We start from the raw sequence: 13449 nt of genomic DNA on the forward strand, positions 1-13449 counted from the left end.
TTAGGAGCATAGCTTTTAATTACAATTACTTTCCAAGGTACTATTACATTTGGCCACGAGAGGGAAGCCTAAGCCTTTCCTACACAGTTTCAAAAAACATGAAAAATAAAATCAACGTTGCCACAGGGTGGCGTTGAGGTTTAAAATCTTGCAGAGGATTGACACGTCTACAAAAAAAGTGGATCTAAGAATAAGAGCGTAGAAGAAATAACATCTTTATGCCAGCTTTTGTTGCAATCCCCAAAATGGAAATTCTGATAAGATAAAACATTAGGAAACACTCTCTGATGCCTTGAGGTGTTCAAATGTGTAACAGATAGTCTTGGAGGACTCTTTCATTGAAGCTTGTAAAAGGCAAGCGACCGGTTTACAGGGGTAAAGCAGTAAAGAATTTCCTGCAAAATGACAGCTAGTAGGACGAGATAATGCTTTAACTTTTTCCAGCTCTATGATTCTATGTCTGCAGATACATGGGAAGCAGTTTATACCAAGTCAGACCATTGGTGCATCAATTTTGTCAACCCTGACTGGCAGCACCACTCCAAGGTTTCCAATGTTTCCCATCGCTACCTCGAAAGACTAGATTTTACTTGGGACTTTTTACATGCAAAGCATGCAAGAACAAGGAAGGTATTCTATGTATAATTTAATCTCTTTCTGGATAGGATCTTTTTCTGCATACTGCTGTCTATAACAGCCAACAATATCTGCTTGAGTAGTGGTAATGTAGCATTGTACCTATGCAAAGCTCATTAAAAAAACCTTTCCTTCAGTCCTAACCATAAGGTTTTTAAGGCTGCATTGACTCTTGTTCATTATTGTGTTTAGAAGTTGCCACATTTTCTATATGAGGTTTCATCCCCATTTTTTTGCAGGTTTCATCCCCATTTTTTTATACTCTTTTTTGGGCTTGACTGGGAATAATTCCTCTTTGTTTGACTCAAGGTACAAAACTTAGAGGCAAGGCACAGAATTCTCCTTTCTGTGCCTGCTTTTCTCATTTGTCTATGACTGATTTTGCTCTTGAGGAATAGGTAGTCTGACAGGTTTATTCTGAGCAAAACCACCTGAACATGTACTGAATAGAATAAAATGGCAGGTTTTTCATAGGAACAACTATCACAAATACTGTGGTAACCTAGCTTCATATTTGAGCTTGAAGCTTTTCTGCAGTTACATACGGTACTTTCTTTGCAGTTACATATTTTCTATGAAGCTTTTAGTATCCTTGTGATGTATCAAGCACCACTAATTAAGAATCTATTAAATTTCAACAACCAATGTGGCAACAAACCTTTGACATAACCGATTAGGCAAAGATCAATTTTACAAACTCTGGTTTGAAAAGCACAAACAGAAATATTGGCTTTTAGGAACCACATCAAAGATTTTTTTCAAAACTTTATTTATAGAACATTCAAATGCATTGTTTTCAAAAGGGGACTGAAATGCCAATAACACAAATTACAGCTCCTTTTAATTGCTACCACCATTTCAATACAAATTACACTAAAGTCTGGTTTCAGGGTGTGTTAAAAACTCTTGACATTACAAAACTCAGCATTCCAATAGTAACAAAATGCTTTTCCAAGCTGTCTAAAAATCCGATGTAAGGAATCCAAAATTTGAGTTAATATGCATTATTAATTTATCCAGTAAAATTATTTATAATAGATTTCTGAATCTTTGTACTATGCCCAAAGTAAAGTGTTGAAAAACATCTTCTGGCATCCCTTTACAAAGAAGGTTAAAAAAAAAATCTAGTACACTATAGTACAATCACCAGACAGTAAAAAACAAGACTGAGCTTATAAAATGTCTTCCTAGTCTATAAAAGTACTAAATGGACTACAAAATTAAGCATTAAGTCAAGTTCTTGTTTGGCTACATGCAGCCATTACAACATACGGCTATAACACATTGCTTCTTATCACAGCACGAATGATCTGAACAACACAAGCAGTTCCTAAAGAATGTATCCGAAGCCCGATTTTAAGTTTTCACTTCTTGTGTATGAATCCTTTCTAGCATCTGACACAACTTGTACTTTGTGTTTGAAGTACACATAAAGTGCTAAAAGTGCAAAGAACGGAACTTTCCTTTTCATCTACCCCAGGGGCTGCTTTGTATATAATATGATAGCTCCTTACCTAAAGAAAACCCAAACACTTCTATATGCTGGGGGTTCCACAAGGACGCTGGTTTTATATATAAATGGCTTCCTGTGTGGATTGCCTGTACAGGTAATTTTGAAAAACGTATTTCTGACAATGCTAATGCCTCTGAGGAAGTCATCTATGCTGATGTAGATTCGCATGTGTTCTAACCAAACACAAGAAGAAGCCATGTCAAACATGGCAGCCTCTACCATGAAGTAACAATCTTTACAGCATCTACGTCATGTATGAAGTAGTCCCTGTATAGTAGCTAGAAGTGATGTGTTCAAGAAAACACACCAGAAGCATTTGAATCCATGCACCTTTAAAAAAAAAACACCCCAAAAAAACAAAAAACAAAGCCTGCCTATAATACACTTTTGCCCTAAGGAAAAAATGGTTCCTACTTTAGCTAGATCATATGAATGGATTTGTGGAATGAAGGATACTTTCAATTATGACAAGAATGGTTTGTGTTTACTGTGGCAACTTTTACAGTGGAACAACAAGGAACCAGAATGCACTCATTCAGTTCTTCAAGCAATATCCATTTTACAGCAGCTAAGAGACAAATCAAGTTGGAGCACAAAAGAACATAGGCCCTGTGCTGCTAAGGCTGACAAACATTATGAATTGATGACATTTTAAATCAATCTAGAATGCATTTTTGGGGGGGAAACGACAAAACCACTTCAAGCTATATTCATTTGCACTTAGGCACACTAGGATTTGACAGTGTCAAGCTGCCTTGGAGACAATATTTTTGACAATACAAAATGTAACATTTTACTCCTCCCTTGTTTAGAATGGCCTCCTGTGACATGCATCATAGTAATTGGTGCTATTAAAAGGTGAGAACATGTCTTGTTTAACAAAACGAACAAATTTCTCTAAGGGGCACATCAGTTTGGTGTAATGTTTGTTATAATCCCGGCAGAATGAAGTCTGGAATGTGACATCAACACCGTTATAAAGGATGCGGATAAAATGTTCTTTGTATTTCTTTCCATCTTTCCACAGCTCAAAGACTAGTCTGGCTGCAAATCTTGGGAACCTGGCCTCAGTGATGCCTAAGGCACTCAGAACAGGGGACAAGGTGACATCATGAGCGGAATAAAGGACAAATAGTTCTTCTCTCTTGCCTTCTGCAATGCGCTGCATACGGCTGGCTGTCTGGTTAAGGATAGGATGAGTGGCCAGTAGCGCATACAAATAGTAATATTTCTTCTCCTGCCTCTCTTTTTCATCTTCAAGTTGATGCGTCTTGATTGTTTTAAAGTGCTCAAGGTTAATGCAGCCATTCTTGGTACATGGGAAGCTGACATTATGGCAAAAATGACACAGCATAGAATCTACAGGGTTAGAAGCCCTTAACTGCCTTGTGGGTATGCCGACAATCTTTGCCATATCTGCATACGTTTTCTCCAAGTGTATGTTCTTCACCCGTAGGCTGTACTGGCGCCGTTGTTCCTCCTCTAGGTAATGGTTTCTTATCGGGCAATCACAGCTTCCAGAACAAAAAATTGTGCTCCACTGGTGCCTAAAGTTAATTTTCTTCCAATCAAATTCCGGCAAGAAGGAATACAGTAGTGCCAGCCCACTCTGTAGTGTTCGACTCTTTCCAGTTGTCTCCAAATACAAATGTTTACTTGTCCAGTCACTTGGTATCAAGTTATGCTTCTTTATATAAATATTCCGCAGTAGTTGTCCATTTCGCAAGTGCTGTACAATCCCTTCAAAAAAGAAAAAGAAGAAGGTAAGCATTCTTCTATGAAATAATTTGAGAGTCATCTTGGGAAGATTGTACAGTGGTACCTCGAATTACACACGCCTCAGATTACAAACTCGGCTAACCAGGAAGAGTTATCTCAAGTTGAGAACTTTATACCAGGATGAGAACGGAAATTGTGTGCCGGCAGCACAGCGGCAACAAGAGGACCCATTAGTGAAAGCATGCCTCTAGTTAAGAACAGCTTCAGGTTAAGAACGGACCTCCAGAACAAATTACCGTTAAGTTCGTAACTAGGGGTACCACTGTACTGTTAGAGAAATTGTGTTGTATCCAACGGTTGCCTGGGTATAAGGCATGCAACCTACCTTATTCTTTCTCTCCTTCCCCTCTGAAACACCCAGTCAAAAATCCTCTCAAGAGGTTCAAAGGTTGACCCTTTTGGGAGCTGTGTCACATGGGCTGTGATGTGAGGGGGAAATCATCTGAAATGGAGCAGAACGATCTTGCTCCAGTGCCAGCTACAATGGCACAAAATCTCTCAGTCCAATTTCAGAAGAATCTTCCCTTCCATGTGACATAGCTCCAAACGTTCACCAAACTTTGGCCGACCCCCCACCCCCGAGAAGGTTTTGGGGGTACATGTGGCTGCACAGGAAGGAGTATAAAAATACTGAGTGCCTGAGCTGCCTTCTGCTCATGCAGTCACTTCATACAATCCATGTGAAAGGGTAATGGCCGGGGTGGGCAGATCATGCTAAGAATATAAAAACATATTATTTTTTTCAAAAATGCTAGTTGCACAAGTCTTAAATGGTTGTACAGGCAAGAAGGAAATATGAGAATTTTCTCTCTCTTAAAAAAACAAACAAACCATAACCAATTGGGATATTGCTACTACAACCATGGCATCCTTTAGAAAGTACCAGCAATGTCCCCTGGAAAAATCATTTTTTGAACCTTTAACAAGCACCTAGGAAGTTCCAATTAAGAACCAAAGAGCCTCTTGACACGCTGGTTTCTTTTGGACATGGAAATAAAACAGCTGTAGAAAATCACCTGTCTGTGTAAGCTCTCCCATTTCACACAGTGAATGGCTGGGGTAACGAGGCATGCTGCTCAGAGGGCCATCCATTTGGGTTTCTGATCCTTTAGACATATGGCTAATAAAAGCTTCAAGCTGAGGATGGGAAGGTTTCCTAAAGGAGATAAACCAAACAAAAACTCTTAAACGCATGAAGAAGCTGTAAAGATTAAAGTGCTCTAATTATGTCAAGTCACACCATTTCATTAGGAAGGCATACCTGCTGCTTGGGGGGGGGGGCGACAAAACTCTGCTCTTAAAAGAAATGAAATATGCAGCCATGCAGATGGGTGTTAAGGCCTGAAAAAAACTAGCATGCGATGGGAGGAAGAGGGAAGAAACGCAACAGCTAAAAATACATAAGAAAACCTCCAAAGAAGTTGTGCTGTTGTAACCTAGGATGCACTATTTCAGAGCTACTATTTTGCTGTCAGGACAATGTTAGCTTTCTATATGATCTCCGTGAAATGACCTACTATCTTCATAAAAGAGAAAAACAATGTATCTGGTGTGTGGAGTGGTAGGCAATGGATGATTCAGTACCGATTTCTGGGGATTTATTTTGTTAAAAGAGAGGTGGAAAATTACTGTGATGAACACGTTTGTACAGTACATGGTTTCATCCCATGAAAATGCCAAATAAGAAATAGGAAGAAAAAGTCTAGCTTGGAACAAGAAGAGCAGGAGATCCATGCTTCCTCTAACTTACTATTAATATTGCTGCATGCAAGTTAGGCTGCATTTTCACCTTCTTATATCATATTTTTATTTATTTCGTTACAAATCACTTCTCATGAGCCATCCCAAAATGATATACAAAATGATAAAACCAAAAGCAAATATAAAGTTACATATCTGAATACAGTTAAAGCAACTGCATATATAAAAACCTGTAAGAACATTAAAAAAAACCCAATTACATATATATAGTTTAAAACAGCAGCAGCACATACATAAAATCAGTTCAAATACAATACAGGTACCCATAGGCTATTTGATGCTGTAAAGTCCTTTTGAAAGAGTGTTATATTTTACATGGTGCTTTGAGTCCCTAGATAGTTAAAAATAATATGCACAAATCTGGATGTACAGTGGACGCTCGGGTCACGAGTCGGTGCTTTTGTGCATGCGCAAAGCGCGATTTAACACTTCTGTGTATGCGCAAGCACCAGAACCCGGAAGTAACCAGCTCCAGTACTTCCGGGTTCGGCGTGGTGCGCAACCCAAAATCGTGCAACCCGAAGCGTCTATAACCCGAGGTATGACTGTATTTAAATCTAGTTAACTTAAATTCATAAGCCAATTTCCAAATATCAGTCCATGCCAATTTAAAAACCTAGCACAGGAAAACCATTTAAAGAAACTGGCTACCATTCAGAAAACTACACACACAAAAAAAAAATCAAATCAGAATGAAACACAGCTGGGTGCTTCTTTTCATTTTCACTTCAAGCCGCCACCCGCTAAACTGCCAAACTACATTTTAATCCAGGAGTGACATGGTAACAGTGTGCTTTTGCACAAACCAGAGGACAGCAACTCAGTGGAGTGAAAATTAGACCAAAGCCACCAAGCAGTTTTCACTTACAGATCTGCTCTTATATGCTTCTTTCCCATTACTGACAGACAGGTTTGCTCTTACCACTGCACAGCCTAGACACCTTGATTAATATCATAAATGCATGTGGCATTTTGCAAAGCTGAAGCAGCTAGCTACCCCTTGCTAAAAGGATCCCATGAAATCACAGTGCAAATCAGTTACTAGCATCAGGACTGGTCTCAACCTTTCCAACAAGGCTTTTGTATATAAGGGGGAAAGACGACAACAATTTCATTACATTACTTTGGAGGAGGGGGTGTTCTGGTGTGTGTTTTAAAGCAGCTACATTTGTTTGTTTGCATCCTAGGATCCCACTTCAAGAGTGAAAGGCTGTTCTGCTGATGTCCAAGATAGCCAGCTATGCCTACATCTGAAGTCTTGTCTCGGAGGCACAGGGAGTGCAGATGGAGGAGATGGCTTTCTCTGCCACTTCCTACCTGTGCAGGCAGAAGTGTGCTCTGCTCATGCAATGCGATCAAGCCACAGTTAAAAATCAGTGAAGAGTCTGAATTGCTTTTACTCTTTAACTGCTTACTTCTTTCAAAAGTATTTTCCGCTCCTCTTTTTCTGAAGTAACGACTAAGCCTTCACAACTTTCCAAACCCTGCCTGAGAGTTATACTGCCACCATAGGAATCTCTTACATCCAGACAACTCTGAAGAGCTCTTAAATTATGCAGTGGTGAGTTAAGGGTGCTCCAATACAATACGATACGATAATCTTTATTGTCATTGTCCCATACAGAACAATGAAATTGAAAGAATCTACATCAGACATTCAAAAACCAACAAGCCTGCTATCCCAGCCTGGTTAGCCCCCCAAAAACTCTGATACTCCATAATTAAATACAATATACTCCCATAGAGACTACCTTACACTGCGTTTAAAACCAAAATCACATTTGATTAGAAACTGTTTCTCAGGCAGCTAGTCCTAGTCTTTATAACCCTGTACCTTCTTCCAGAAGGCAGAAGCTGAAAGAGATCACTGTCCTGCATCTATTGGCATTTACTTTCTTGGTCAAAGCTGTGTTGCCTCTCCTGCTGCTCATTCCCAGCAAGAAACCTTTTCTTAGAGGAGGATACCAATTATAGAAAGAGTCAAGCTGAGAGATGTACAGCTTCTTGAACACAAAATAAAATAATCTCCCCTATAGTTTAGACATACCTTTCATCAGTCTTTCCTACTAATAATTTTTGGATTACAATAGCAACCTATTACTTTTGGTTAATGTCCTAACGTGAGACTATATAACACAAAGTTATATACATTGCATTGTCTACAAAGATTTTACTCCACTCACTGTATTGACATTTGTGCTATTGTAGGTTTCTTTAAAATAATATATATATATATGTGTGTGTGTGTGTGTGTGTGTGTGTGTGTATGTTAATATAAAATGTTGCGAGTTTTTAAATGTGCATTAGGCAATAGAGGTGGTTTTTAAAAAAGAAAAAGAATGTTAACGTAAGTTACATTCTGTGTCTGAACAAGTGCTCAAAAGAAATTGGTCAATTAAATGGCAACTCTTTGCTACTTTATATCAGACTTTTAAAACTAACTTAAACCACAAGGGGGTGCCATGCTATCACTTCAATATAAGCACACTGTATGACACCTTACCCTTACTTTTCACATAGTGAAAAGTACAGAATATACAAATGAGAAAACTTCTAGTTATGGTTGGATTTGTAGATATAATACTATTTCAGAAAGGGAAACGTGAAATAGAAGACATTGAGACCTTTTGTGTCTAAGAACCAATGTGACATGGGCAAATTCTACAAAGAGTTCACTCGCAGCCTTCATATGCAAAACCACATCAATACCTATTTGATATACCAGAAGTCTGAATGTGCATTTACAAAGCAAAACTATGCATGTTTACTTGGAAGTAAGTGCCACTATGTTAAATGGAGCATAAGACTTGTTTGCCCTAATGTGCATCAATTTACACTTTAATGGAAGTTGTATTTGCTAATTTACTGCCCATTCACTCAGTCTGTAGAGATTCTTCTGGAGCTCTTCATGGTCTCTTTTCATTTTAAGCATCTCACTGCGCACCCCGACACTAAATTGATTATGAACAACTTAAAAAGTACAGACTCCTTCACAGACTTTTTTACATCCTTCCACTGAAAGAACTGTCCAGTTTTTCCTGCTCTCTGCTTCTTAACCAATTACTGATCCACAAGCGGACTTCTCATTTTATTCCATTACTGCTAAGGTTACTCAGGAGTCTTTAGTGAGCTGCTTGGCACACAATAGATGCGCATATACTCACTTCACCACTTGTCTCAAATTGGGCTTCTGTATCTATATTTGTATGCCATGCCACAAATTAATTTAGCAGATACTCTGCAGATGGTGGCATTTACTAGAAACTGGGGGAATCTGTATTCTGAAATCTCAACGTTTTTAGCAATAGAAAACTTCCTTGTTGCATGCCAGTCTAATAGTGCACCATCAAACAATGCAAGCTAGTCTCTAGGAGTCATACAGGAAGCTTCCTACATAGAAGTCTCCCACTGTGATAATTCGCAAGAGAAGGGATGGAAAGAAGAGGTGGCAAAGAGATTTTGAAAAAGTATTTCAGATGCTGCTAGGCCAATTACCTTTCCCTATGCTTTTTTTTTTTTAAATCAGATTAGCAATCTTGCTGTTGAATTGGCCAATTTACAGATACTTCAGGAGATGGAGTATCCAGGCAACAATGTGAAGGTTGCTGGGGCTGAGCGGAACACAAATAAATTAGTCTGTGTAGTTTGAAAGCTTAAGCCTCCAGAGAGATTCTTAAAAATTAATTTCCATAAAAACATGGAAATAATAAAAATGCAAGAGATTAATTACACTACTTGGCCCTTTTTAACACCTTGGGGGTGTGTAACAATGCTTAACTTGATGCTTTCATATGTCCAAAAATAAAATTTAAAAATCTTATCAACAAATGTTTAGCATGTTGAAGTGAATTATCGAAAAGCCTGTAACTCTAACCGTGGCTAGAATCCAATTTATGCCTTTGTACACATGGAATAGCTTTTGATCCAGCACAAATGCCATAAAAATAAGAGAGAGGGAGGCAATTTTTGCTGATTCCCCTTCCGCTGACATCTTGCAGCCTGCTCTGAGGATCTCCTAAGTCTCTGGGGCTAATTTATCAGGGCTGTTAGGGCTACAGGGGGAAGACAGCCAAGAAAAATAGCATCTGCCCCCCCTTTTGTTTGCAGACCCCACCCATGGCTCAAAGATTATTCAATGAGTGCAAAGGCACAAGCTGAAATCCATCCCATATTTTTACTAGTTGAACTAATTTTCTTTTTCATTTACAGCACTTCCAAGGTATTGAAGAAAACCCTCCAACAGAATGTTCTGCCAATCAGAGGATATTCTGAAATGCATATTGAGTACAAAAGTTTGACATCAACAAGCAGACCTCCCATTTTAAGCTCCCCTTGACACAACAGCTGCTGATCAAGAGATTAAAGGGGAAAGAAACACATGGCGTTAGCTTTTGCCTGGTGGAACTCTAACTGCTCAAGAAGTTTGCTTACAGGAGTTGCTGGGAGGACATCAGACAAAAAAGACCCTGATGGAATAATTTGTACACTATATACATGAGCACCTCTGAATGACATCCACAGAATGAAAACTTACCTGACTAGGTTTCAAAAAAATGTTAGTTTTGCCATTGTTGTTGTTATAGCCATTGAAGTATCAGATAACAGAGCTTGTATTTGCCTCTTTTAACTGGTATATACATTTCTTTTCATTTTGCCATTTCATTACTATCAACTATAAAACTAGATATGGGACGCGGGTGGCGCTGTGGATAAAATCTCAGTGCCTAGGACTTGCCGATCGTATGGTCGGCGGTTCGAATCCCAGAGGCGGGGTGAGCTCCCGTCTTTCGGTCCCAGCTCCTGCCCACCTAGCAGTTCGAAAGCACATCAAAGTGCAATTAGATAAACAGGTACCGCTCTGGCAGGAAGGTAAACAGCATTTCCGTGCACTGCTCTGATTTCAGTGTTCCGTTGCGCCAGAAGCGGCTTAGTCATGCTGGCCACATGACCTGGAAAAACTGTCTGCGGACAAATGCCGGCTCCCTTGGCCTGTAAAGCAAGATGAGTGCTGCAACCCCAGAGTCGTCTGTGACTGGACTTAACTGTCAGAGGTCCTTTACCTTTTTTTATAAAACTAGATGGTGGCATTCTGAACAGATTTTAATCAAGCAGCGTATCTTTCACATCTGAAATTAATACAAAGCCGAAGTATGATGTATCTAAATCCTAACACACACACACACACACACACACACACACACAAATAGAAAGTTAATTATTCTGGTGAACAGCTACAAAAACAAGTTTTCTCTGTGGAAATCTACCTTGATTTGAAAATGTTAATTGAAATTTGACAGGAAAAATCCCCAGGGACTTGGTCTATTTTCTTACATTCATTCTTCACTATTTATATACCACACTTCTTAATTCACAAAGCCCAAGCAGGACCCCTTAAGCTATCCTGCATATCCATTAGAAGTCCATAGGGCTGCAGCATAATCTGCGTAATTAATGAACTCCATCTGTGGAATACTAAATGAAATGGAGAATGGGGTGGAATACAAATGGGATACTTAATGCATGACAAAGTCCAAAGAGCTTAAACAAATACAAATTATAATGAAAAAATAACTGATCTTAAACAGCTGTCAGTATGAATGTATGTGCGGCAGTTCTACCATTGTTTTAATTCTCACTACAAACAACTGTATTTTCACAGACGTCACTATGTCATTATTAAGAACTTTCTTTGCTACACTACAAGCCTAACTAGAAAGTTCCTAAAATAGTCCTGCAATTATTTAGGGATAGCTCTTGCTCAATTTGCCTCCACAGCTGCTGATCCCTTCATCTCCTCTCCGCAATGTCACACAATGAAGTTCATCTCCCTCTCTTCTAGCTTTAGATAAGCCCTTTAACAGGGATTTTTTTAGCTGTAACTCACCAGAACTGAGTTCCGCCACCTCTTTGGTGTGTTTTGGCAGCCTTTTGTAGCATACTGGCAGCTGTGTGCATGTGTCGGAGGTTGTGGGGCAGTGTGTTTCTCCCCCCCCCCCCCCAAAAAAAGGTTTTGCTCCCCCTGAAAAAAATCTCCTCAACTTAGGGTTGTCAGTCAAAGTACCTCTTTTTTCTAGAAAAAAAAGGAATGGAACCATGTGTGCAGCCAGCATGTAGGCACACTGTAGAAATTTGGAGCTAATATGAATGGCTCCCCAAGAAGCATGTTCTGTTCCTGGCAGGTGCAATCTGCAACCTGAATGCTTGCCCAGTAACAACTTCCATAGAAATAGTTGTGTTAAACTCTTGCAGCAAAAAACAGTAAAAACATTTGGTGCATCTTAAAGCCTAACCAATTTATTATTGGTTTGATGGACCAGAGTCCAATTCATCTGATGCATGTTATCCTAAGGTTGCTTGGTATATCACTGTTTTACACATTTATCGAAAATAAAAAGACAGTGGAAGTACAATTCAAAAGAAAGGATGTGTCTGGTTACCAGTCACCCTATTTCAGCGCGGGGGCAGGGTTCTATCCAATCATGTTTCAGAAGCCACATTAAACAATTATAAAAATTCCATATGGATGAGCATTTGAGAGTCCACCGAGTGGAAAGAAGTCAACACAGCGCCTTGCATCCATGTTCAAGGAATGCCAGGAAAGAATTAGTTTAACATATCAAAAGTCACACATATCACACTATTCTCTTCTCAGAAAATGTTATGGTTGTTCCCAAGTGATTGGTGAGAACAAGTAAATCAGGAGATCTGAATAAATTTTGATGAAGTAACTCACTGGATATAATAAAAAACTGACCTTCCAAATTCAATGTATGATGGGCCTCTCTACAGTGTGATCTGCTGATTTTAATTACAACTAAGTTTTATACAGCTCTTAGCGTTAAAAGAAGAAGATTTCTACCCCTGTCACATGCACTTGACAACTCTGCAAAATATTTTCTTTAATGCTATACAGCAAGACATTTTAGAGCCGAGACTGGTAAACCCTGTAGGCTTTCCAAATGGCTTTGAATTATCTCTCTTCAATTAATGTTTCATTCCCTAGAGTAAGTTCATTAAAAAATCCTATCACTGCAATTAGCACATTACTAACTGCTTATCCTATTATAGAATTTAATTGCTTACTGTGGCCAGTACACTTTGGTAACACCAAGTAGGTTCAACTCTAAAAACATTTAATATACATTCCCTGTTTCAGGATTGTACAGTTTTGTTTGTAAAAATGTGTTTACCGCAATACGCTGTTGGTTGTTTCTCTCCATCCTCCAAATTCAGTTATATGCAATTTTACAGATATTGAACACTTACATAAAAATATTGTGTTACATTCCTCACCTTTGCGTAATGGTATACATTTAACACAAACCAGGATTGGTCTTAACTATTCTCTTTATAATTATTATGTCCTCCTTTAGCAATTCTAGTTAATCTTTAAGCATGTGTTCTGACCCTTTCCCATAGCATCAAAAATGAACTTTTGTTTTCTAGCTGGCTATCCTGACAAAACCATCAGATAAGTAAACCAGACGCCATCTGTGACGCCAATAAGCAATTTATAACATGAACGTGTCATTTATTTTAACACCTCTGAATGCAGTTTATTTACACTGAATCCATAGTCAACATACTTGTATTTCAGAAGGATCTCACTATTGTTGAAAGAGCACACAAAGTGTTCAAAAATGGGGGAAAACACCACTATTCTCAAACGAAGCTGACACTACAGCTAACGCTACAGAAAGATAACTGATTATTCAATGAGCGCAAAGGCACAAGCTGAAATCCATCCCTTGAACCTTTAG

At 38.8% G+C, this 13449-nt stretch overlaps 1 protein-coding gene across 2 annotated transcripts in view; it reads right to left on the reverse strand.

The window, feature by feature from the left end:
* Positions 1-2123: 2123 nt before the first annotated feature.
* Positions 2124-13449, reverse strand: part of PXYLP1 (2-phosphoxylose phosphatase 1) — a 58861-nt gene continuing 47535 nt past the window's right edge. For both annotated transcript variants that reach the window (XM_083613841.1, XM_083613840.1), the window contains 2 exons: positions 4945-5084; positions 2124-3889 (listed from right to left, as the gene is read on the reverse strand). In XM_083613841.1, coding sequence (XP_083469967.1) covers positions 2958-3889; positions 4945-5084 — 1072 coding nt within the window. In that variant the 3' untranslated portion in view covers positions 2124-2957. The remainder of the gene's footprint in view (positions 3890-4944; positions 5085-13449) is intronic.

The sequence above is a fragment of the Podarcis filfolensis genome (genome assembly GCF_964270895.1).
Source record: "Podarcis filfolensis genome assembly, chromosome: 5".
Lineage (NCBI taxonomy): Eukaryota > Metazoa > Chordata > Lepidosauria > Squamata > Lacertidae > Podarcis > Podarcis filfolensis.